Source organism: Pelophylax lessonae (assembly GCF_965119305.1).
Source record: "Pelophylax lessonae genome assembly, chromosome: 1".
In the NCBI taxonomy this organism is placed as follows: domain Eukaryota; kingdom Metazoa; phylum Chordata; class Amphibia; order Anura; family Ranidae; genus Pelophylax; species Pelophylax lessonae.
This window is the reverse complement of record NC_138768.1, coordinates 139671824-139698136: the sequence shown is the minus strand read 5'-3', so window position 1 is coordinate 139698136 and position 26313 is coordinate 139671824. Positions and strand designations below refer to the sequence as shown.

Genomic DNA, 26313 nt, shown 5'->3' with positions numbered 1-26313 from the left:
ACTTTGTATTCCTGATACGTGCCTGCTGTACCATTGTCTTTTGTGTCCTGTTCTCCTTTGTATTGCTTTCTTTATGTGAAATCCCTGGTGTTCCTGCCAGTCCCTTTGCTTTCCTATTAAAAACAGACCACACTAAGCAGGAGACCACACTGGTCAGTTCTCAAGCTGTGCTGGGAACTCAGTGTGCTCCCCTCCAATAATCAGACTTGTCCTGACACGCCCCCACATCGCAGCCTTTCACTAGCAAGATCAGTGTACTGCTGCTTCTCCTCCCCCAGCTCTTATGCAGCTTAGAACAAAGGGAATGTGATCACTTATAAAAAAAAAACAGGGGGAAAGGTATTGATAATGTATTTTTATATCTATACAAAAATGTTTTGCCTTTTATTTCTATTTTAAACTGAATGGGTTCTTTCACAAGCTGGTAATTTACAATCACTTTAAGTACTCCTAAGGGAGAAGTTTTCACCATATTGTATCCTATTCCATAAACCTTTGGCTTTTCTTCACCTTGTTAGAACATTTTTCAAGGTATTTCATGATTATTTTATTATACATTTTCATGTGACAACACTGAAGAAATGACACTTTGCTACAATGTAAAGTAGTGAGTGTACAGCTTGTATAACAGTGTAAATTTGCTGTCCCCTCAAAAAAACTCAACACATAGCCATATCTAAACCGCTGGCAACAAAAGTTAATACGCCCCTAAGTGGCAATGTCCAAATAGGGCCCAAAGTGTCAATATTTTGTGTGGCCACCATTATTTTCCAGCACTGCCCTAACCCTCTTGGACATGGAGTTCACCAGAGCTTCACAGGTTGCCACTGGAGTCCTCTTCCACTCCTTCATGACGACATCACAGAGCTGGTGGATGTTAGAGACCTTGCGCTCCTCCACCATCTGTTTGAGGATGCCCCACAGATGCTCAATAAGGTTTAGGTCTGGAGACATGTTTGGCCAGTCCTTCACCTTTACCCTCAGCTTCTTTAGCAAGGCAGTGATCATCTTGGAGATGTATTTGGGGTTGTTATCATGTTGGAATACTGCTCTGCGGCCCAGTCTCCGAAGGGAGGGGATCATGCTCTGCTTCAGTATGTCACAGTACATGTTGGCATTCATGGCTCCCTCAATGAACTGTAGCTCCCCAGTGCCAGCAGCACTAATGCAGCCCCAGACCATGACACTCCCACCACCATGCTTGACTGTAGGCAAGACACACTTGTCTTTGTACTCCTCACCTGGTTGCCGCGACACATGCTTGACACCATCTGGACCAAATAAGTTTATCTTGGTCTCATCAGACCAGAGGATATGGTTCCAGTAATCCAGGTCCTTGGTCTGCTTGTCTTCAGCAAACTGTTTGCGGGTTTTCTTGTGCATCATCTTTAGAAGAGGCTTCCTTCTGGGACGACAGCCATGCAGACCAATTTGATGCAGTGTGCGGTGTATGGTCTTAGCACTGACAGGCTGACCCCCCACCCCTTCAACCTCTGCAGCAATGCTGGCAGCACTCATAACACTATTTCCCAAAGATTTTTTGTGGAGACGGTACCCCATCGGTCTTAAAGGAACCTGAACATCAGAGTTTGGTCCAACAGATTGATCTGCTTTTATCCTTTATTGACCCCTTTGGGATGCAGCTTATTGTTGTGAACAGAAGCCATAGGAGCAAAGAAAAGTTGCCTTGTTCTTGCGGTGGACTGCGTTGATCAGTGGAACCCAATGCAGCCCAACACTGCTGGTATTAATGAGCCATAGAGCTCTTTAGTGCAGGGATACATTTCCTGGCTTTGAGGATACTCTAAGGTGGATGGTGCAAACTGGTTGGAGCTACTTACTGGATATTGAACTACCGGTTCTCGCCCGCTGATTACCCTGTCTACAATTTGTGAATTACGGCCTGAACTGACCTCCTATAACAAGGGGTCTGTTCATTCCGGTAAGCATTTTTTTGCACACCGGGTGGTCCTGTGTCTTGGTGGAGGTGTTGGTGCAATCACAAGATCTTTCAGAGACTCTATTTACTTATAGGACAGTGTTATTGGACTGATTATTTTGTTTTTATGGTTCTTACTTACCATATTTGATTGTATCTTATTTGCACACTTCATCTTTTTCATTCACTTTGCACCTCAGGACTTAACATTTCTATTGATTGAATTATTTAATTAACTATTCTTAACTGCACTTGATTAGATCAGCTTGTTTGTGTCACTTATTTATATATATTTATATTGCCTAGTTTTTTGCTTATTTAATTATATATTTATTATTCACTTTTGCACATACCACTAAGTGTTTGGGCATATCCTCATGTGCATTTGGCAACCAGTATATATTGTTTTTTCCTATGATTTAATTTTTGTTACATATTTAAGTGTAGATTCTTTGGCACTTGCACTTAAACACGAGTGCACCCGGCAATTAGCTGGTATTGATTTATTATATGGTTTGAGAGTTAATTTTGGTATTTGCACTCAATACTAAAGTGTATAAGATTGGTTGAGCGCAGCTATTATATATCACTATATAATTTGTATCACTTTTTACGTTTTCACGTTTATGTTGCGGCTCCCAACTAGGATTAATTTCCTTACACTTTTGGATTTATATAACTTTATTTAATATACATATTGTTTTTCAACTGCGCGGGTACTGTTGGTGCCTAACACCAATTTCCTGCCTTCCATTTCCCAAAGACCACCTCTGGATATGATGCTGAGCATGTGCACTCAACTTCTTTGGTCGACCATGGCAAGCCCTGTTCTGAGTGGAACCTGCCCTGTTAAACTGCTGTTTAGTCTTGGCCACCGTGCTGCAGCTCAGTTTCAGGGTCTTGGTAATCTTCTTATAGCCTAGGCCATCTTCATGTAGAGCAACAATACTTTTTTTCAGATCCTCAGAGAGATCTTTGCCATAAGGTGCCATGTTGAACTTCCAGTGATCAGTATGAGAGAGTGAGAGCGATAGCACCAAATTAACACCTGCTCCCCATTCACACCTGAGACCTTGTAACACTAACGAGCCGCATGACTCCGGAGAGGGAAAATGGCTAATTGGGCCCAATTTGGACATTTGCTTGGGGGGTGTACTCACTTTTGTTGCCATCGGTTTAGACATTAATGGCTGTGTGTTGAGTTATTTTGAAGGGACAGCAAATTTACACTGTTATACAAGCTGTACACTCACTACTTTATATTGTAGCAAAGTGTAATTCCTTCAGTGTTGTCACATGAAAAGATGTAATAAAATATTTACAAAAATGTGAGGGGTGTACTCACTTTTGTAAGATACTGTATATTACCCACCAGTATACAACTTTCAGAGCATGTTTATAATCTTCTCCAGACAGGAATATGTTTTAATGCCTATTTTAAAAGTTATGCTAATCCACAAATTAATTTCCTTATGGGTTACAATGTATTATTCAGATTCTAATCACCTGAAGGCACCAGCCTTCAACCTAGGGTCTATGACTATCCAGCACGTCTGGGCAACAAACTATAAACTAATTTTTTGCTGGGCAATGATAAAATATACCCACACCCAGGTAAAATTAACGACCTACAAAGGCAATAAGTATTAACATCGCCTACCTTCCCAGGAAACATTAAAGCTGTAATTTATAATAACCTCATCCCATTGCCCAGTATTAGGATAAGCAGTCCAGGACACGGCTATTTTCCGTAGATAAGATGGAACAGTGACCTCTTCCATCCTTCATCAATTGTTACTTGAAACTGCACATAGTGACTTAATTTGAATGATTAAAAAAATAAAATAAATGACTCCACTTGTGACCAAAGTAAGATTTTGTGCGTAGTGGAAAAACCGTAACGAGAAAGATTTCTTCTGGTTTTCCCTTCAATCATGTATAAGGCTTTATTCTGATGAATGCTGCACTTTGTACAGCTCAAGGAGCCATTTCTTTATTATTTTGGAGTAGCACAAGCAGCTTGCAGGCTCTACGACCTCACCTGCAGAGCTCTGTTTGATTAGGTACTCAGGGACAAGTGCACAGCCCAAATGCAGACAGTGTGCGAATAAGTCCATACAGCCACTGCATCTCAGTTTACTGATGTAAGTTGCCTTTACATGGCTCCGTGCAACTGCAAAAAGATAAATGATTCTTTATGCTGCACAGGGCTCTTTTCCCGTATGAATAAAGGCTAAAGGGTTATTATATAGCCACGTTCAATTTCAGCATTAACAAAGAGTAATGTAGTCATAATGACAACATTACATATTATGCCTTCCCATAACCATTGTTTTAGAGTATAATCCTTGGTATCTATAAAATATATATTTATGGAATATAACCTCTTGCTTAATTATCCTTTGGGTCTTTCCCTGTTCACAGGTCTTTGCGATGGGAGTACTGAAGCGGCCATGACATTGATATCAATGGGAAATTCTGTCTTCCAGTCTAAATTGGGTATGTAAATACTGATTGTTTGACAACTGAGCTTTTGTCTGGGCAAAAAGCTTTTTTTTTTTTTTTTTTTTTTTTGTGGGGTTATGTGATAGAGGAGGATAGAAATGTATACAATGCATAAAAGGGCTTGTGTATGTTGTTCAGCATAGTCTGCACTAGACTTTGGGTCCGAATGTTGATATGGACTGATTAAAGACTGTTAAATTGATGGCAGTTCAAGTTATGAAATCCGTAAAGATTGATTGGTTGAGCTTAATAGAGCTGCAATAATCTATTGGCAAACTTGGCTAAGTGTATAACAAAACTATATAAATAAATTATATACAATATTAACCACTTGCCGACCGCCCACAGTATATTTACTGCGGCAGTCAGCCCCGCCTGGGCAAAGCGACGTAGTACTAAGTCGCTCGCCCAGGAGTGCCGCCGGAAAAGCGCGCTCCCACTCATTCCCGGGCATCCCCGCGCGAGTGACCGGCGGCTCCGATGGATCTCCCGCTGGAGAGGGAGAAAGGCAGGCGGCTGATGTAAACAAAGCCGCCTGTCATTCTCCCTGGTGTAACTGCAGAGATCATACGATCCTGCTATGTAGGATCGTATGTCTCTGTGGTTACATCACAAGCCACGCCCCTTTACAGTATCACGCCCCTAGGGACACACTTAACCCCTTGATCACTAATAAAGTTAACCCCTTCCCTGCCAGTGTCATTTTTACAGTAACAGTGCATATGTATAGCACAGATTACTGTAGTAATGTCACTGGTACCCACAAAAGTGTCAAAAATGTTAGGGGTCCAATCTGTCCGCTGCAATGTCGCAGTCCCGCAAAAAAAAAAAAACGCAGATCGCCGCCATTACTAGTTTAAAAAAAAAAACAATAAAAATGACCTAAATCTTTCCCTTAGTTAGTAAACGCAATAACTTTTGCGCAAACCAATCAAAATACGCTTATTGCGATTTTTTTTTTTTTTTTTTTACAAAAAATATGTAGCAGAAAACAAATTGGCCTAAAATGTAAAACCATTTTGAATTTACATTTTTTTGGGGGGGGGGGAATTTCATATAAAGAAATGTGAAAAATATTGTTGTTTTTTCAAAATTGACGCTCTTTTTTTGTTTATAACGCAAAAAATAAAAATCGCACAGGTGATCAAATACCACCAAAAGAAAGCTCTATTTGTAGGAAAAAAGGGACGTCAATTTCATTTGGGTACAGCTTTGCACGACTGCGTAATTGTCCGTTAAAGTCACGCAGTGCGGAATCACAAAATAGGCCCTGGTCTTTGAGCAGGAAAATCCTCCGGGGCTTAACTGGTTAAGTTATTTACATATGTGATACAACAACTAATGTGAAAATCCTAAGATTGTATACATGTCCATGAAATAACTACTTCCAAACATAAAGTGCAAATTCAAAAAAACTTCATCCAGGTGTATTATCACAAAATGGAGAATATATATAGTCACGGTGTGTAATAGTACATAACCCCCAAAATCCACCAAAGATCCAAAGATTTTTTTCTGTGTCTTGTAAAAATGATGTGCAAGGAGGAGACCTCCAGTGTGATTGCCCCTTTGGGCACACCCTCATCCTCTGAGAATGGCCCCCACAACAAAGGTTTTTAATGCAATCCAGGTCTTATGGATCACTAACAGGAACCTCTCCTCTTCTCTCTGGCTTATTCCCTTGTTTATTTTAGCAAGCGTGAAAATGCCAGTTTTTTTCTTTTTTTTTGTGAGATAAATCTCTATCTCAGATAAATAAAACTGGCATAATGGTATGCCGCCAATAAAATCAGAGTGATAAAACGCCTAGGACATGGCATGGTTGCGGAGGATGGTGACCCTGGAGAGAGAGTTGCATGCGGGCTGCCTGAGCCAATTAAGGCTGATACCAGCAACTTATACCAGCAGCAGTGGTTGGATGATTGTAAAGTGATATTCCATTTACCAATGTGACTGTATCTTTTACTGCTGTCATAATAAAATTGATGCAGTGAGCACTATGCCAGTTTTATTTTTTATGTGAGAGAAAGATTTATCTCGCACAAAAATGGGATCTTTGATGCTGTCTGGGATAAACAAGGGAATAACCAGAAGAGGAGAGATTCCTGTAAGCGATCCCAAGACTCCTGGATTATATTAAGGCTCTGTTCACACTTGTGCGATGCGGGAAGGCTGCGAATATGCAGCCTATTCCCGCATCGCATCCGCACATCTGGCAGTTCACACTGCCATATGCGATACGCAGGGGGTGTCACTTAAATGTTAACGACACCCCCAGTTTGATCGCATATCGCAGTGCGATCTGACCGTTCGCACAGAATCGGATCGCACAAGTGTGAAATACTTTGTGATCCGATTCTGATGTGGCTGAAAAAATGCCTCCTGTGCGGGTGCAGTGCGAATTCAGCCATACAAAGCGTATGGCTGAATTCGCATCCGCACAGGAGATTGCATGTAATGAAGTAGCAGTGCACTCCGAATTACATGCGATCTCACAAGCCGCAATAATGTGAACCGGCACTAAAAGCGCTTTATGAACTTTGTTGTCAATGTCATTCTCAGAAGGTGACAGTATGTCCAAAGGGGAAATCACGGTGGAGGTCTCTTTGCACATTACTTGACAAAATTCTGAAAAGTCTTTGGATTTTTGATTATACACTATTGCACCCAGTGACTATATTTTTACTGTATATTTTACACTTTATGCGTGGATAAAGTGTTTTTTGACTTTATTTTTGGAAGCAGTTGTTTTGTGGACTTTTCCACAAACTTAGGATTTTCACAATATTTATTGTATCACATGTGTATATACCTTATAATTGTATATAATTGAATTATATAGTTTTGTTATACACTTGGATATTATTGTATGAGGTTGAATAGCGCATCATATTTTGACATTACATCAGTAGTGATATATACACAATTTGATTACTTCTTACTTTAGAGCAGGGGTGTCAAACTCAATTTAATCGCGGGCCACATCAGCATTATGATTTCCCTCAAAAGGGCCGGTTGTATCTGTAAGACTAGATGTCAAGAGCATCCCCTACCCTTGCATAAGACGTCAAGAGCCTCTCAACCATCAAAAGTTGAGTCCCCCACCCTCCCATACATCACAGTGCACCTCCCTTACCTTGTGGTGCTGCTGGGAAGAAGCTGGAGGCATTGCTGGAAAGCAGAAAGTATAAGGACTGGAGCTTTCCTGCAGCTACAGGAGCGCTGCGAGGGCCACATAAAATGGCCTGGAGGGCCGGATTCGGCCCGCGGGTTGTGTTTGACACCTGTGCTTTAGAGTCTTTGTGCGCAGAAATGCTTGTACACAAACTGAGTTAACTGGCATTGTGCAGTAAAATTTAAAAACAAGGATTTCATTTAGTGTGGTAATAAAGGAGAGCCCTAAAAAATCCCAGCTTAAAAAAAAAAATTGGATATATTTATTTATTAGTTGTTTTCAGTAATAAATGTGTGTGCATGGAATAATCTTGCTCTTTTACAGCACGTATAAAGTCTACTTTTAAAATAAATAGTTATGTAATAGGTGCAAAAGTATCTTTGTGCAGCTGAAAGTCAAGTTTGAGGAAAGCATTTCAGCCCTGTGCTAATGAATGTTCTGAGTGCGTTCAGTGTGGGCAGTTCAGTGCCCTGTGCGGGATAAAAGCCCAGAAATATATTAATAAACCTCCTGCTTGCCACCCAATTAACTGCCCAAGTGTTTTTTTTTTCCCATCCCACTTCAAAAGGGCAACCTCTTTATACTGCTCTATCAGGATACATGCTCATTCTTAATCCTACATCACAGGATAAAATAGGAGTTTATACAGTATTAATACTTGGGTTATGCTGCCACCTTCAGGTGAATATACCCTGTCCAAAAAAGGCAAGAATCCCCTCCCACGCCTAATCTCTCACAGCCCAACTGAGACTCAGTTACGTGCTAGTGTCCTTAGATGATTGATGTGCCTCTCTCTATCTCTGAAGAACTTTCTTGCGGGCTTTGTTCCTCACACCCCTGACAATCCTCTTTACAATGAAGTGTTGCCCTAACTCATATAGGTGGAGGGAAGTCTATTATCCTTTGTGGCCACTTAAACACAAGAGCTCTCAAGTAAATGGGTCTTTAGCGTGGTTTCCAGAGGCTACAAACTGGAGTTACGCTGCTACCCTCTACCTGCTTTAGGCACTCAAGGGTATCTTTAAAATCCACATAAAAGAGCAGTTTTCTTTGCATCCCTGAAAGGACTGCTGTCACAAGGGATCATTGCACCTCTGCCCGAAAAGAAGAGGAGGTCTTATTGCTTTTTTCAAACCTTTACAGTTCCCAAATCACACAGATTTGTGGCCTGTTTTGGACCTCGTGTCTCAACAAATACCTGAAAGAAACACAATTCAGGATGGAGTCCACTCTGTCAGTAGTTTTTTTTTTTTTTTTTAAAGCCCACTTGATCAAAATGGACCAGGTCTGCCATATGTGGTAGGAGCCGGTTTGCTAATATTCTCGAGTACAGTTTCGTATCTACATTTATCAGAGATATCGGACGGTAGCTGCCGCAACACAAGGGATCTTTGTCTTCTTTAAGTATTAGAGTAATATGCGCCCGCAGGGAATCCAACGGGAACGTTGCTCCTCTTCCTACTTCGTTAAAATGTAACAGTAGGGGGTTCTTTAGACGCTCCCCAAATTTCTGATAATAACTTAGAGTAAAGCCATCTGGGCCAGGGGCCTTATGTGCCTTGGTCTGTGAGATTGCAGTGGATAGTTCTTCCCCTGATATCTCACCTTCCAGTGTCAGTGCTTGATCCTCTGTGAGTGTGCGCATGCCCGAATCGCGTAAATACTTCTCTAACTGCTTCCCCTTGTAAGAATATTTAATAATAAATATCTTGCGCTCGTACTTATGTCAGAATATTTATACTGCTCTGAATATAGCAGTGTATTTATTTATGGTTAATAAGCAAAGATCTGTGAATAAGGAGAGTCTTCACCTATTGCCATAAATCAATGTCGAGAATTCTTTTTAATTGATTAATTTCTTTTTAAAAGCATATACCAATCTTAGTGAATACAGTCTACAGCGTGGAATATATATAAAAATATTTATTCTCAAGACATGCAAACACAATATATGATCAAACAAGAAGTGACACGAAAATAACTCTACATAAAAATACTAACTTCAAATAATCAATGCAATGTGATGTTTAGCTCAATAATGAAAGTGAAAGTAAAACAAAGTGAAACTAAAACAAAGTGAAAGTGAAACCAAAGTAAAAGCAAGATTACCATTTCTTCCCAGGTATAGTATAAGCCATAAATTAATGTTCTATATAAACAGACTACAATGGTCTGCGAATCACATAGCCCAAAGTCATTCCACTGCAGAAGGAATGAGAATAAGCCATGCAAAACGGAAGACTTAAAATTGCAAATAATGCACTGAATCTGATATTAATAAAAATGTATAAAAACAAAAATCAGCTTTTTAGAGAAAAATCTACTATGGTTTATACGGCTGGGATTGTAATCTCATTACCCTTAAATATGCAATATAAAACATATAAGGAAGGAATAAACAATTGTTGAATAAAATCAAATAACATAGCAAGGCATAATTACCACACTTAAAATAGCCGCTAGCTTCAAATCGTTACCAGAGTCCTAAGATGGACGCCTTTCTTAAGATGGTGGCTTCCCTTCAAGTTTCAGATGAATGATGTGGATCAGGGAGTATGTCTGCATGAGTCTATTGAAAAATGTAATAGCGTGTGTGGTGTAAGTGTGAGGTGTGTTGTCAGTAGTGTAAAGTGATGTGTCCTCTCTCTCATCTGGGTTGGTCTTTTATATGGTAAGAACAAAGAGCTATAAAAATTACCATAAGTAAAACCCAGAGGGATGAAACATTATCCCAATTGGTCGGGATATTCTATACCTAAACTAGTGAGGTCAGAGACACACTTTTTTGATAATTAACCCCATACTTGGATAATAAAATTAAATGATGATTTCTCTATATGTGAGATTAATCATATAACACAACATAAAACTTTGTCTAGACTCCCAGTACATACATAAATGTCCACCTGTATCTCCATAATTCACCTGTGCAAGTAATGCCATTCCAATAATTATATTATTTAACACAATATAATATTTTTATATTGGAATATCTCAAATTATCTCAAGACTGCACCTGGTATTTCGTCTCCAGAGGGCAGTATTGTACCGTTCATTAGATTTTGTATTTAATATAATTAAAACAATTTGTTATCTGATGACCTATTGACCTGTCGGCTAGTGAAAAGCAATTACTTATTTGGATTGTGACATAGGGCTGTCAGACATAGTCTAGGTTTGGGAATATTTACGACACCTTGAGCACTAAACTAGCCAAAAGCAATTCTTATATAAACACTCCTACCACATGCATTAACATGAAGTAATTCATTTTCACTTTAGTTTTAAGTCTAAGTAAGATGACTACCATGAGAATATAAACCCAAAATGTGATACAATATTCCTAAATATATATGTATATGCCTTACATAATATAATAACATAATTATGGCTAATATCGTCTCACATATAATGATATACCTTTAAAAAAACTTATATAGTTCATTTTTAAATGTTTGATGAAAAACACTGAGCCATTGTCTATTGTTAAATACTTATAGACAGACTGACACTACCATCCCCTTAACATCTGTTATCTGATAGAGATGTCAAAAGGGATCTTATTTACGATTACATAGAAATACAAAGATCTCTGTTGAAACCATAGACCCTTTGTAAGCCTGTGAGAGACATTTTGTTTAACAAGTATATATGAACTTTGTTTCACCTTAAAAACAAGATGGACGCCATCCTGTTCAAAATCTCTTATGCATAATACGAAATATACATGGCTTTTAAAATCATTTTTCTTTTTACCTATTATTATTTTAATAACCCCCAACAGGCCCGACATATCCCCCCCCTTTCTTCCCAGTAGACAAGTGAGCAACTTAGGCCTATCTGGAAAGAAAGCTTTTTAAGGAGTAGTGAAAAAAAAAATGTCTTGTTCTCTTTTTGTAAGAGAATAGTTCATATTGGGAATTGTTCATAACTTTTAAGTAAAGCGATAAAAAAAAAATTGAGAAAAAAAAAATCAGTTAAAAATGTCAGTTCGTAGCGACTTTGCTGGTGTTAGCTATGTCACAAACTGTTCCTTATTAGTCTTTTTAAATTCTGATCTCCTGGTAAAGAAACACAAATGTTCCTTGAAATCTGCATCTCCAGTTTGCAAAGTTTTAATGGAGACAGAAATTAACTGCTGCAATGGCATTAGCAACTAGCATTCAAAGCGCAGTAAAACAATGTTGGCAATCAGGAATCCGAGAAATCTGTTTGGACATTCAACCTTGGATGTTGGTTGGATAATGAATGGTTTCAGCATGGTCTAGAGTGTTATACACCTAGACTGAGGTTTGCTCACATGTGCAATGCACCATTCTCACATCTCCTTCAACTGAAAACAGGAGGTAGTGCGATTCCTCTCAATGGATTTCCTCGGATCAAATGCACAAAGATCTGTCGAAACAAATCTTCCTCTCCGTCAACAAGAATCTGGGGCGTCTCGCAGCTTGATTCCTGAAGAGGGACCCAATTCAATGAGGTGTTCCATCCAGAGCTGGGCTTTAAGGAGAGATGACTCATCCGATCGCTGTGTCTTTGGCAAACATCATCGTCTGTACCAATCAACAACCTGCCATGGAAGGTTAATCTCTTCCTATTGGATGAAACATACAGTATGAATATACAGTCTTATCAATTAACATTTCAATGCGATGTTGGTACCCTAAGCTTTCTCAGAGTTCTCCTTTACTCCACCGTGCGATCAGCCTTTTATATGAGCACCACGGAAGGTGAAACTATATATGCGACCTTTCCTAGGGCGACTGACTTCTGGGGCTTATTAACATGGAGATGTATCCATCGCCATGGATACTACACATTGGACAATTGTATAGTAATACAATACTTTGTTTAAAGTTTACCTACTACTTAGGGAAAAAATATAATATCTCCCCCTTTGGGGCATCAATGCAATTTATTGTAGGCAATAAAACTACCTGGCATTGAGGATTCCTTCTTGGTTACCGTATACAACCTTTAACCTCTTGACTGCATTACGTCATTAGGGTTTGATCCTCCTTGGTATCACCGTCATTGGCGATTTTTGAAAATGTGCCCGCTTTAAGCGACCTGTTTGAGTCAGAGGGATGAAGTGACCACTGAAAAATAGGAGGGTAGTTAGTATATAACAACCAAGATTCCCTGGCAGGAATTCAGGATCCTCAATGCTGTGACCTGGGAATAAAATGGTGTTAGAACCTCTGTTTCCTAAGCCTCTATTCAGTGTATCCCTTTGATTCCTGCCCCCGTGGGCATTTAAGGATTTAATGGCCCTTGGCTGGCCATAGGATTTGTTCCTAAAGAGGGCTTGTTTTAATTCTGGGCTGCAGTGCCCAAAGTGAACCAAATGATCAGCTGATCAATTTGGCTTCTATTCTGCTGAAAACTTTTACAGAATTAGATTATTGGCTCCGCCTCCTGCGGTGCCTATGTCTCTCGGGTTCAGACAGATGGGACAGATCCCCATCAGAACCAGTTACTCGGTTCTGGCGTGAGGTCTGGACCTTAATGTCACTTAATTTTCCCGAGGATTTTGGGGAACCCAAGGATGGGGCAAATTCCTATTTATTTGCGGGTGTCCCCCTCCCTTTGTTGATGGGATGTCCGGTGTCCTCCTTAAGGTATCCGGTGTTCCCCTTGGGGCCTAGGTGGCAGATCTTGCTCCTTTGCCAAACTTATTGTTATGTACGTAGGCAATGCCTCAAAGCACAGGGATTTAAATCCCAAATGATTGTACTCAGGCTCCTTCATTGAAGGGTGTTAGGCACTTTTGAGTACAGCAGAAAAGATTTAATGGCTTTGGTGCTGTGTACATTTTAAATTGTAGATAACAGCTCTAGCAGCAGTAAGGTTTTTGTATGGGCTGACTTTTAAATTACATCCTGCAGGCACAACACAGACAGTTGTTTTCATAGGCCTCAAGATGATCAATAATGTTTAAGGACCTTTTCATGACAAAAATCAGGACAGTACTCTTTTTAAAACTTTTTAAAAAAAAAAACTGGAGGTGCATGGTGTCTTTTTAGGGGTGCTAGTCTTTTTGCAGTGACCTGATATGACTCATACCTATTTATGCATGGCTGCCCAATTTCTGCCCTCCTATATTTAGAAGATGGCTGGGGTAGGACATGGACTCTTTTCCTGACTCCCCTCCCTTGTCTGGGTCATAACCAACAGACTGGGAGTCATATCTGGGTCTATGAATATTTATTTCATATTTAAAATGCAGGACTAATTAAGCATTGCCCTTTTGCCTGTACACCATGACCTTTTGGAACTCTGCTATGTATTTACTTATGAGTTCCTGTCAAGACTTGAACTGTTACATTTTTATTTATTTTTATTTTTTCAAAATTTTCCACTGCTGATTACTCGGCAACTTTTTGCTAGAAAAACATTTTTTCCTTGCTCAAACCTTCCTAATTATTGCATTAATCATTTACATTTCACTTTCAAATGGTTACTTTCATTACAGCTTACTTGATAAAACTTCTGCCACAATTCTACTTTATTTTGCAGTTTCACGCTACATTCTCTTAACTTATGTGTCCCTATAGAGGTAACTTTCACCTGCTCAAGGAGGTTCCTAATCTCATTCTCTCATTTATTTGGAGTGGAGATTGAAACTTTACTAAACTCCTTTTTGCTGAGCCTTGTGGTGCAGTTCCTCACACAGACATAGTAAGATTGGCCATGACTCTAAAAGTATGTGATCACACTTCCTGACGTCTTTTGGTGTTAGATAAGCTTATTGGTGAGTTCATACATACAGGTTGTCCTCTACCCATGTCAGATGCCCATATTTGGCCCGACTTCTGAGGATTTTGATATATGACTCTAACCAGCATTTACATATTCCACCATTTCAGACTCAGAGAAGTGTTTCCATACATTTATGATCTGTGCCAAATCTACTGGGGTAGTGGCATTACCACTAGGGACTCACACCTTGCCAGAGTTGGCAGCGTGAACATTACCTGCTGTAGACATTTTTAATTAAGGCATTTCTATCACATTCATAATTAATAAAAAAAAAATCAAAAAAAAAACAAAAAAAAATTTTTTTTTTTCAAAGTTATTGATTATGTCACCTGATCAATATTTATGATTGGCATATGTAAGAAATCAATAATTATCTCGCTGGGGCCTCCATTATATGTAAGAATATTTAATAATAAATATCTTGCGCTCGTACTTATGTCAGAATATTTATACTGCTCTGAATATAGCAGTGTATTTATTTATGGTTAATAAGCAAAGATCTGTGAATAAGGAGAGTCTTCACCTATTGCCATAAATCAATGTCGAGAATTCTTTTTAATTGATTAATTTCTTTTTAAAAGCATATACCAATCTTAGTGAATACAGTCTACAGCGTGGAATATATATAAAAATATTTATTCTCAAGACATGCAAACACAATATATGATCAAACAAGAAGTGACACGAAAATAACTCTACATAAAAATACTAACTTCAAATAATCAATGCAATGTGATGTTTAGCTCAATAATGAAAGTGAAAGTAAAACAAAGTGAAACTAAAACAAAGTGAAAGTGAAACCAAAGTAAAAGCAAGATTACCATTTCTTCCCAGGTATAGTATAAGCCATAAATTAATGTTCTATATAAACAGACTACAATGGTCTGCGAATCACATAGCCCAAAGTCATTCCACTGCAGAAGGAATGAGAATAAGCCATGCAAAACGGAAGACTTAAAATTGCAAATAATGCACTGAATCTGATATTAATAAAAATGTATAAAAACAAAAATCAGCTTTTTAGAGAAAAATCTACTATGGTTTATACGGCTGGGATTGTAATCTCATTACCCTTAAATATGCAATATAAAACATATAAGGAAGGAATAAACAATTGTTGAATAAAATCAAATAACATAGCAAGGCATAATTACCACACTTAAAATAGCCGCTAGCTTCAAATCGTTACCAGAGTCCTAAGATGGACGCCTTTCTTAAGATGGTGGCTTCCCTTCAAGTTTCAGATGAATGATGTGGATCAGGGAGTATGTCTGCATGAGTCTATTGAAAAATGTAATAGCGTGTGTGGTGTAAGTGTGAGGTGTGTTGTCAGTAGTGTAAAGTGATGTGTCCTCTCTCTCATCTGGGTTGGTCTTTTATATGGTAAGAACAAAGAGCTATAAAAATTACCATAAGTAAAACCCAGAGGGATGAAACATTATCCCAATTGGTCGGGATATTCTATACCTAAACTAGTGAGGTCAGAGACACACTTTTTTGATAATTAACCCCATACTTGGATAATAAAATTAAATGATGATTTCTCTATATGTGAGATTAATCATATAACACAACATAAAACTTTGTCTAGACTCCCAGTACATACATAAATGTCCACCTGTATCTCCATAATTCACCTGTGCAAGTAATGCCATTCCAATAATTATATTATTTAACACAATATAATATTTTTATATTGGAATATCTCAAATTATCTCAAGACTGCACCTGGTATTTCGTCTCCAGAGGGCAGTATTGTACCGTTCATTAGATTTTGTATTTAATATAATTAAAACAATTTGTTATCTGATGACCTATTGACCTGTCGGCTAGTGAAAAGCAATTACTTATTTGGATTGTGACATAGGGCTGTCAGACATAGTCTAGGTTTGGGAATATTTACGACACCTTGAGCACTAAACTAGCCAAAAGCAATTCTTATATAAACACTCCTACCACATGCATTAACATGAAGTAATTCATTTTCACTTTAGTTTTAAGTCTAAGTAAGATGACTACCATGAGAATATAAACCCAAAATGTGATACAATATTCCTAAATATATATGTATATGCCTTACATAATATAATAACATAATTATGGCTAATATCGTCTCACATATAATGATATACCTTTAAAAAAACTTATATAGTTCATTTTTAAATGTTTGATGAAAAACACTGAGCCATTGTCTATTGTTAAATACTTATAGACAGACTGACACTACCATCCCCTTAACATCTGTTATCTGATAGAGATGTCAAAAGGGATCTTATTTACGATTACATAGAAATACAAAGATCTCTGTTGAAACCATAGACCCTTTGTAAGCCTGTGAGAGACATTTTGTTTAACAAGTATATATGAACTTTGTTTCACCTTAAAAACAAGATGGACGCCATCCTGTTCAAAATCTCTTATGCATAATACGAAATATACATGGCTTTTAAAATCATTTTTCTTTTTACCTATTATTATTTTAATAACCCCCAACAGGCCCGACACCCTTATCTGGAATTTTCTTACCCCCTATTTCCGGTAGGTTATAGAGTGACCGATAAAAAGAGCAGAACTCTTCTGCTATGTCGGCTGATGTGTGACCCTTCCCTCCTTTTATATTTCGGATACGTAAAATTTGAGTTCCTCTTTTTGGGCCCCTCAGTGCTCGTGCCAACATCGCGCCTGGTTTATTTGCATACTCATAAAAATGCCTTTTCATCCCCATCATATTTCGTAGTGTCTTTTGAAAAAGCATATGATTCAATTCCTCTCTTGCCTGCATGAGTGGGATCAAGTGAGCTTCTGCAAGTGTTCTCTTATGCTGTCTACTCAGCTGCTCGATCTTAGCTAGATATTCTTTAATTTTCGCCTCCCGCTCTCTTTTACGCTGTGCGCCCAACTGTATCAATATCCCTCTTATGACACACTTATGCGCTTCCCAGATAGTTGAGGGTGAAAGCGACTCCGATGTATTTTCTATGAAGTAGTTATTTAACGCCTCATCTATCGCCCCCTCCACTTCCGGAGATTGTAACATAGCCTCATTTATACGCCATGACCTTGGGCTACAAATTTTTGATTCCCTCTCTATGCTCACGTACACCAGGAGATGGTCAGAGATTGAAAAATCCCCAATATCTGAGTCTGTCACCAACGGCAAGTCTGCCTGGGTAACCAGAATTCTGTCTATCCTACTATATGCATTATGGATTGGAGAGTAGAAAGTATAATTTCTCTCTCCTGGGTGCATCAACCTCCATGGATCGATGAGACCCAGGAGGGAAATCTCTCTTTGCATCTTTCGTAGTTTAGCAAATGACATGCATGAGCTTCTCTTGGAGGTATCTATCAGTGGTTCTGGGGCATAATTAAAGTCACCTCCCATTACTAAATGCCCTTCCCGGAATTCCAACACAACTGGAAGCAGTTTCTGCAAAAACATTACATGCTCGTAGTTGGGAAAATAGACATTCAAGAGGGTTACCTCGACACGTCCTATCCACCCCTTTACCAACACAAACCTACCCATTGGATCAGCCAATTCTTCTTTTAAAGTCCAATTCAAAGCACTTGATATTAAGATACTTACCCCCTTTGATTTAGCAATAGGGGATGTAGCGTGTTAAACCCATGGAAAGTCCTTATTATTCAATTTTGGTACTGCATCTTTACGGAAATAGGTCTCCTGGATAAAAGCTATTTGCGTAGCATCTCGTTTTAGGTCCCCCATAAGGCGCCTACGTTTCTGTGGAGTAGAAAGTCCCCTCACATTATAGGTCATAATCTTACAACCTGATGTCCCCCCTTGGGTCATCCCCCCTTCAGCTGCCATCGTTGACGGTCCCCCTCCTCCCCACGGCCTCACAGTCTCTATCAATCAAATCCCACAGAACAAAACACCAAAAAAAAAGGAAATAAAATAAAACCCCCTCTCCCACACACGTATGTATATACTATTTAATACCCAATGCCCCTACCCTCCTCTAGTGGCTAACTAAACCAGCGCGCCCAGGCGCTATCTACTGAGGGGGCCGTGGTTCCCAAGACACCGCGAGCAAGCCACTGTACCCGGGCACTCTCCTTCAATCAAAAGAAATAAGAACAAAAATGAAGCTGAGAAAAAGGACTCTATTTCCTCTTCACCCCTTTCGTGAGAAAAGGATGTAGTCCTGATCTCGTTCACAAACCAAAAATAGAACTATTAATTTTTAAGTACCCAGGTAGAGGAGCCCTGACCCGATGGGTGATCGCCTCCACTCACGTAATGCCCACGTCCTAATCCCCCCCCGTCCCAGAGACCCCCTCCTAAACCTCCTAATCCAAAGAACCCTTACTTATACTGTTTGAACACACTCTGGTTTTGCCTTCCCAGCCCTCCCCCTACGAAAGGTGGCGCGGCCCGATATGACCGAGACGTCACCCCTCTCCCCTGGGGGAACGGTTCTCTCAAGGCCCAACTGCACCCCTAGGTCGGAGTCAGACCACCCCCGAACCAGATCGCAAATAAAGGGAGATTAATTGCTACATATTCAGGCCTCCTACTCAAGCCTTCTACTCTTATCATTTTATTAATTCCTCTCCCCATCCCCCCATCTCCCTCCAGGGGGGCCCCGTAACCCCCTCACCCCGCCTTCTGCATATCTCAAACACTTCCCCTTCCCCTAACTCCATCTTAACTCCTCAAACTTTAAATTGGGTCCAGGGAAGATCTCTCTTACTAACTTCTAGTTACTGTTGACCGCACCTATTCCCTGAGTCACTATACCCTCAACAATCACCCACCTAGTGAGTTAAGTTCGGTATTACTATTTCTCACATACCTACTTTTTTGTGTCTTGAACGTGTCCCGCACAAAGTGAGAGAACACCCCTGTATTGCCTCCACCTCAGTGCCCCCTTCCCTCGTGACCCTTAAGATCGTGCTCCGACCCCCCATGGCTGGCGGGAGCACGAACAGTAGCAGAAAACCTTGTGAGGTTATAAGTGAATTCTACAAATACAAATACAAAAACTCCAACATTTCTGTGAAACATAAAACAAAAAACACAAACCACACTTCACCCATAAAAAAAAAAAAGAAACCCCCCCCCCCCCACACTTCCCTTGAGAGGGTGACTCAGAAAAAAGAGAGGACTAGTCCATAAATAAACACAACTAGAAAAACAAAATGTTCAAGGCGGGTAGGAGGATACTGGGGACCTCCACGCACCATGGGTCCCCCCCCCCCAAAAAACACAAAAAAAAAAAAATGGAATGGGCCGGGAATCTGTGTGCACAACTTGATACCCCGCTTATTTTGAATAACACTTTTAGATTCGTTGTTTTAATGTCTCCTGTCCTGAGCATATGTTTTTCTCCCACACCTATCTTCTCCAAATTTCTCCCATGTTATGTGGCTTAGTTCAGATGGTAGTTCACCGAATTTCCCAGGACATCCAGCCATTCACTCACGTGAATCGGAGCACACCCCAAAAATGTAAAGAGCCCGGGGAGCTGGTCTGGCCATTTCAATAAGAACGTATCTCTGTCCTTCACCACCTTCAGATGGAAGGGGTGACCCCAAAAATAAGTTGCCCCCACTTTTCTTATAACCTCTAGGAGGGTTTAATTTCGGCTCTCATCTTTAGGGTCCCCCGTGAAAGATCTGGCAATAATTTCAGCTGAAAACCTTCATAATCGATCTGCCCTTTTGCCCATGCTTGTCTCATTATGTCTTCTTTAAGTGAGAACAGGTGAATCCTAATCAAGACATCTGGGATTAATTCTATTTCCGTCCTTCGGGGCACTTTAACCCTGTGCACTCTGTCAATTTCCATTTTTTCCATTTGGGGTCTCTCCAACAGACCATTCAAAATGCCCACTACCGTAGTTCTGAGCTCTGGGCCCTTTACGGATTCCGGTAAGCCCCGCAGCCACTCTGTCAGTAGTTGATTGACTTCAATGGGGGCACTTTTTGGCGTAAGTGGCGATCAAGGATGTCTACCTCCACATCCCAATTTTCCAGCCTCACAAATTGTTTCTGCGATTTGCAATAGAAGATTGCCACTATCCGTTAGTGACATTGTCGTTCGACCTGTCAATGGCCCCCAGAATGTTTACCAAGGTGTTGGTTCTGGGGTTTTTTGAGAACACAGAGTATCCCCATTGTGGGGCACCAGGGTGACATGCTTCTTGGGGAGCAGTGGGCTCAGAAACAGAAATCAAATGTCCAGCAGATGGTACAAGTCCTGGAGAGGTTTGACTGGGTACTGAAGCTTTAAAGGGGGCTTTAATTCTGGCTCAATATCTGGAGCACATAAGCTAGTATACGACATGGCTGAAGGTTATGCCTCTCTCTCTGAGCCCTGGCTTAAGTCCCTGAGATCTTTGGAAAGTCAATTGATTTGGGCCTGCATGAAGGTACTGGGGAAGGTGGTAGCTGCCTTCGATGTGGTCCCTCTATACATAAATTTCACGTCAGAGACCTACAGCTTAATATCCTTTTGGTTTGGTACAAATGTCAGGAGTCCCTTGATCTGCCATTGCATCGGACTCCTAAGACCAGGCCAGCTCTGGAATGGTGGATATCTACCCAGATGCTGGAAACTGGTAAATCTTTCCGTCCCATAAAATGGAGGATCTTGGCAACAGATGCCATCCTATCAGGCTGGGAAGGTGTTTTGGGAAGACTCTCGGTTTTCAGATCAGCATCTGGGATTTTCAGGCAATTGGCCTGGTTCTTTCACACTGGTCTGTCTACCTCCAGAGTCTGCTCATCAGGGTGCAATCAGACAATTTGTCACAGTTGTGCTATACATCAACCTTCAAAGAGGGAAAAGAAGTTGCACTGCTCAGGAATAAGCAAACTATCTTTTCTCTTACGTCCTCCGACAGTCGCTGCCTCCTCTAAGTCATCACTATTGGGTATTGACTTCCGCTCCGCAGGAGTAGCTAGGCATAAGACTTAGTCAAAAGAACAAAGCATTTAGCATAGACACACCCATGGGGGCTGTCCCACTGGTCAATACCCCCCTGCAGTGATCCCTCCCAATTCAGTTTGTTTCTGCCTAGCGTCAGGAGTAGTTAGGCTTCCCTGTGCTGGGGCTACAGTCTCAGCCTTTCTAATCTTTTTTTCTTTGATTTTCTTTGAAAATGTCAGTTTTTTTTTTCTTTGATTTACTAGCTGTTTATTTTGTCAGCTTTAGTTTTAGTCGGATCTTCGGATGAAGATGGATTCTTGCGGAGCTGGGAATCGGACTGACCGCCCTGGTTCTCCAGGGCAGAGGGTCAGAGGGACCCCCAGCCCGCCATCGAGCGTTCAGCCATGTGTTCATCCTGGCATTATGAACGACCCATCCCTGCTCGCAGCAGGGATGCAGCCTGTGAGGTGGCTACCTCAGTGGACATATCTGCGGTGCTGCAGTGTCCTGTCCTTGGCTAACAGCATTCCCTGTCAGATGAGGACAGCGGCTTTCCGTTCATAGAGGCACCCCACGCCATCCGGTACAGGTAAGTACTTTCTGTGTGGGGCCTCTGTCTGGGGTCCTTTCGTGCCTTTCGGAATCAAACCAAAGGGCAAGCCCTTCAAGGGCCAAGGTAGCCAGAAGAAGCCCTGGGCGGGCAAGCAGAAGTCCGGCAATGCCGGTGCGGCGGGTCAATCCGCCTCTGCCTGAAGGGGCGCCCTCACCCATTTCAGGGGTGGGGGACGTTTGTGCGGTTTCCTCCAACCTTGGCTGCTCCGAATTCCGGAAAGGTGGGTTCAGGAAATCATTTGATAAGGGTACAAGATCGAATTCCTTTCCCGGCCGGCGGACAGATTTTTTCCCTCAAATCTTCTTTTAACCCCAGGGCGCCTGCAGGACCTGCATCAAGCGGTGCAGGACCTCCTTGCTCAGGGGGTGATTGTCCCGGTGCCTCATCGGGACAGGTTTCGGGGGTTTTATTCCAATTTGTTCACTGTGCCAGAAAGGAGGGCAAGGTACGTCCTATTCTGGACCTGAAAGCGCTGAACCGCTTTGTGCGCGTTCGGAAGTTCCATATGGAATCTCTCCGCTCGGTGGTGGCCTCCCTGAGCCCAGGGAAATTCCTTGCCTCTATAGACCTGAAGGATGCGTACCTACACATCCCCATTTTCGAGGGTCACCAGAGGTACATTTGGTTCGCTATCGCAGAGGACCACTATCAGTTTGTGGCGTTACCTTTCGTTCTCGCTTCGGCTCCAAGGGTCTTTACCAAAGTGCTGGTGCCTCTTCTGGGCCTGCTAAGGGCACAGGGCATTGTGGTCTTGGGGTATCTGGACGATCTCCTCTTAAGATCGAGTGTCAGCCAGAACCTACTGCGCGATCTGTCCACCACGGTACAGACGCTCCAGGAGTTCGGATGGACCATCAACGTACAGAAGTCGTCCTTGTCCCCTTTGGTTCGTCTTCCCTATCTGGGAATGATCCTGGACTCTGCTCAGGCAAAGGTGTTCTTGCCGGAGGACAAGCTCCGGACCTTACAGGACGAGATCAGGTCCTTCAGGGACAAACCATCCTCGTCACTCAGGACCGACCAGCATGCGGTCCCTAGGGTTGATGGTATCGGCCTTCGAGGCGATACCCTTAGCTCAGTTTCACACACTGTCTCTTCAAGCGGAGATCCTGGCCAGGTGGGACAAACTACCTCAGTCCTTGGATCTGAGTGTCTCTTTGAGTCGCCGGACCAGAATGGATTCTCTGTGGTGGCTCCAGTCCCTGGCAGTGTCAGAAGGAAAATCCTTACGTCCGTTACTGTGGACAGTGATTACCACGGATGCCAGCCTGTCGGGCTGGGGTGGAGTCCTGGACAACCTGTCTGCCCAGGGAACTTGGTCGGAGGAGGAATCCTCCCTTCCGATCAACATTTTGGAATTGAGAGCGATCAAACTCTGTTTCTTCCAGTGGTCGGACCGACTTCGGGGTCGTCCTGTTCGGGTACAGACGGACAATGCTACCGCGGTGGCTTGCATCAACCACTAAGGGGGCACCAGGAGTGCCCGGGTGGTGACCGACTTTCTCTCTTGGGCCGAGACTCATGTCCCGGCGATTTCAGCAGTTCACATTCCGGGTGTGGAGAATTGGCAGGCCGACTATCTGAGCTGCCAGACCCTGGACCAGGGGGAATGGTCCCTACACCCGGAGGTCTTCCAAATGCTGTGTGTGAAGTGGGGATCCCCGGACGTGGATCTGTTCGTGTCCCGGCTAAACCACAAGGTGGAAAGGTTCGTGGCAAGAACGCGCAATCCTCTGGCAGACGCCTCGGATGCGTTGGTGGCCTCTTGGCATCAGTATCGTCTGATGTATGCCTTTCCTCCGATTCAGTTGTTGTCCAGGTTCCTTCGCAGGTTAGCCTCGGAAACCAAACTTGGTGATTCTGGTAGCACCGGACTGGCCGCGCCGGTCCTGGTACGTCGACGTTGTTCACCTGGCAGTGGCGCCTCCTTGGCGGCTGCCAATGCGGGAAGATCTACTGTCTCAGGGACCGATCTTCCATCCTGCTTTACAGTCGCTGGCTTTAACGGCCTGGCTGTTGAGACCCAGGTCCTGAGAGACAGGGGTCTCTCCTCAGAGGTCATTCCTACTCTAATCAAGGCTAGGAAATCCTCTTCTGGTAAAATCTATTACCGTACCTGGAAATATTATTTCTCTTACGTCCTCCGACAGTCGCCGCCTCTTCATATTCGTCACATATGGGTATTAGACTTTGCTCCGAAGGAGTAGCTAGGCAACAGAATATGTTAACATTAAAGCTTTTAACATATCCCACCCTCAAGGGGTGGTCCCCTCAGTCAATACCCTCCTACTTCCTGCAACCATATCTCAGTTTCAATGTCTAGCTTGTCAGGAGTGGCTGGCTCTCTCTGTGCTGGGGCTTTTTGCCCCAGACTCTTTCTTCTTTTTTGATTTTTTGTTTGAGTTTTCTCTCTACCTTTACTTAGCTGTTCTTTTTGTCAGCGTTAGTTCTTCGGATGAAGAGGATCATGCGGGCTGGGTCTCGGGCTGATCCCCCTGGTCGCAGGTCGTGGGTCAGTGGCTTCCCAGCCTGCCATCGAGCGTTCAGCCAGGTAACGCTCCTGTCACAGTGAACGACCCATCCCTGTTCGGTGCAGGGATGATTGTTGAGGTGGCTACCTCACTGGACGCTGTGCGGTTTCTTAACCCCCATTCTGTGCGTCTTGTATGCGACTCTCCCTGCCTCATGTGCAGCGGCTTGTTCTCCTGTGCGGGTCCCCCACGCCATTGTGAGGTAAGTGTATCTATGTGGGGACCTGTCTGTCTGGGGGGGTGTCAGTCTGGGACTGTGTAACCTGCCTCTGTTCACACTGTTTGTCTCCCTATCACTCGGCTGCATGCTGTGGGCTGCAAGGGGGGGGGGGGAGCTGTGTGACACTGTGTGTGTCAGCCTTGTCAGTGTGAGAAGCTGTGTGCTGTGGGGCATGTTTTTGGGCATGTTTGGGCACTATACAGCGATCGCTGCGGCGATCTGACATGTTTCTTTATAATGACATGTGTGCATTACTGTACTGTGGAGCGGCGGTTTCGGCGCCAAACGGCGCCATTTTGCCTACACTCGCTCCGGCCGCATGTTCTACATGCATGGCGGCCATTTTCTTGTAGCCTCCCATAGGCTTTCATAGAGCGCCCTGGCAGCATCACTTCCTCTTCTCCAGGAACACCGATCGAGGCAGCAGCAGCGGCGAGGGTCTCCTCAGGTTATATCCTTCCTATCCATTGCCTGTGTCAGTTTTATTGTCCCTGTGGGGGTCTCATTGTGCTTGTGTGTGGTGCGGTGGGCTGCGCTCGCCGCGCTTGTTAAAGGGGCAGTTAACCCTTTATTATCCGGCATTTGTAATAGGGGCAATGGATTCTCAGGAGGGCAAATTTCCTACCGCCTTGGTGGAAAGCCAGGGGACCGCTGTTTCCCCCCCAAGGGGGGATTTAGCCACTATTGTGGCTGGCCTTGCTGCTCAGGTGCAGATGCTGGTGGCTGCTCAATCTACTAAAAGACCCAGAGTTTCTCTTTCCTCTGATTCTGAGGGTGAAGGTGATGGGGCTGTTATGGCGGGGGCCTCCTTATCGGGGTCCCGCTCCTCCCTGGATCTAGTGGGGTCCGAGGTGGAGGCTGAAGTTGAAGGGGTTGATAATTCTCCCCCTGGCTCGCCTGAAGAGCTCGCAATCATGGATGAATTGATTGCTTCCATAAAACAAACGCTGCGTTTGCAGGATGAAGTGTGTCCCCCCGCTGCCTTGGCGGCTTATGGGACGCAGAGAAAACGCAGGACGCCGCAGGTTTTTCCCTGCAATGATGATTTTCAGCGCGCTGTTAAGGAACAATGGCGCAATCTGCACAAACCTTTTGCTGTACCAAGTAGGTTCAAGCTGCGTTATCCTTTCTCGCCTTCCACTGATGAAAGGTGGTGTGTACCACCCCCAGTGGATCACGCAATTGCGGTTTTAAACAAATCCACTGCGATTCCTGCAGAGGATTCCCCTGTGTTCCGTGATGCCACGGATAGGAGATTGGAGTCTCTTGCCCGTCATACTTATTCTGTTACGGGTTCTATGCTTAAGGCTCTGTTTGCCTCTCTCATGGCGGCCCAGGCGGTCGCAAGTTGGACGCAGATGCTTAGGCGCGTCCTAGTGGCCGATTCGGCCTCGCCGGCGACCCTGGATATGGTGGATCAAATCCACCAGGGTGTCATGTATCTGTGTGATGCGGACTTGGACCTAGTCCCGTTGGCTGCACGTGTGCACAGCGTGGCGGTGTTGTCTCGCCGTCTGGTTTGGTTGAAATGTTGGTCGGTGGACCAGTCTTCACGTAAGACCTTAGCCAATCTGCCTTATGATGGGTCTCGCCTTTTTGGGGAGTCCTTGGATGTGTTGATTAAGGGGATCACCGGAGGTAAGAGCACTCTCTTACCCCATTTCCCCAAG

General features: G+C 42.7%; 1 protein-coding gene across 1 annotated transcript in view; it reads left to right on the top strand.

Annotated features, from left to right (window-relative positions):
• The window catches only part of BDP1 (BDP1 general transcription factor IIIB subunit), a 219527-nt gene that overhangs the window by 163168 nt on the left and 30046 nt on the right, over positions 1 to 26313 (top strand). Inside the window, exon 35 of the mRNA XM_082243266.1 lies at positions 4364 to 4438. Within this exon, the coding sequence (XP_082099392.1) occupies positions 4364 to 4438 (75 nt within the window). The remainder of the gene's footprint in view (positions 1 to 4363; positions 4439 to 26313) is intronic.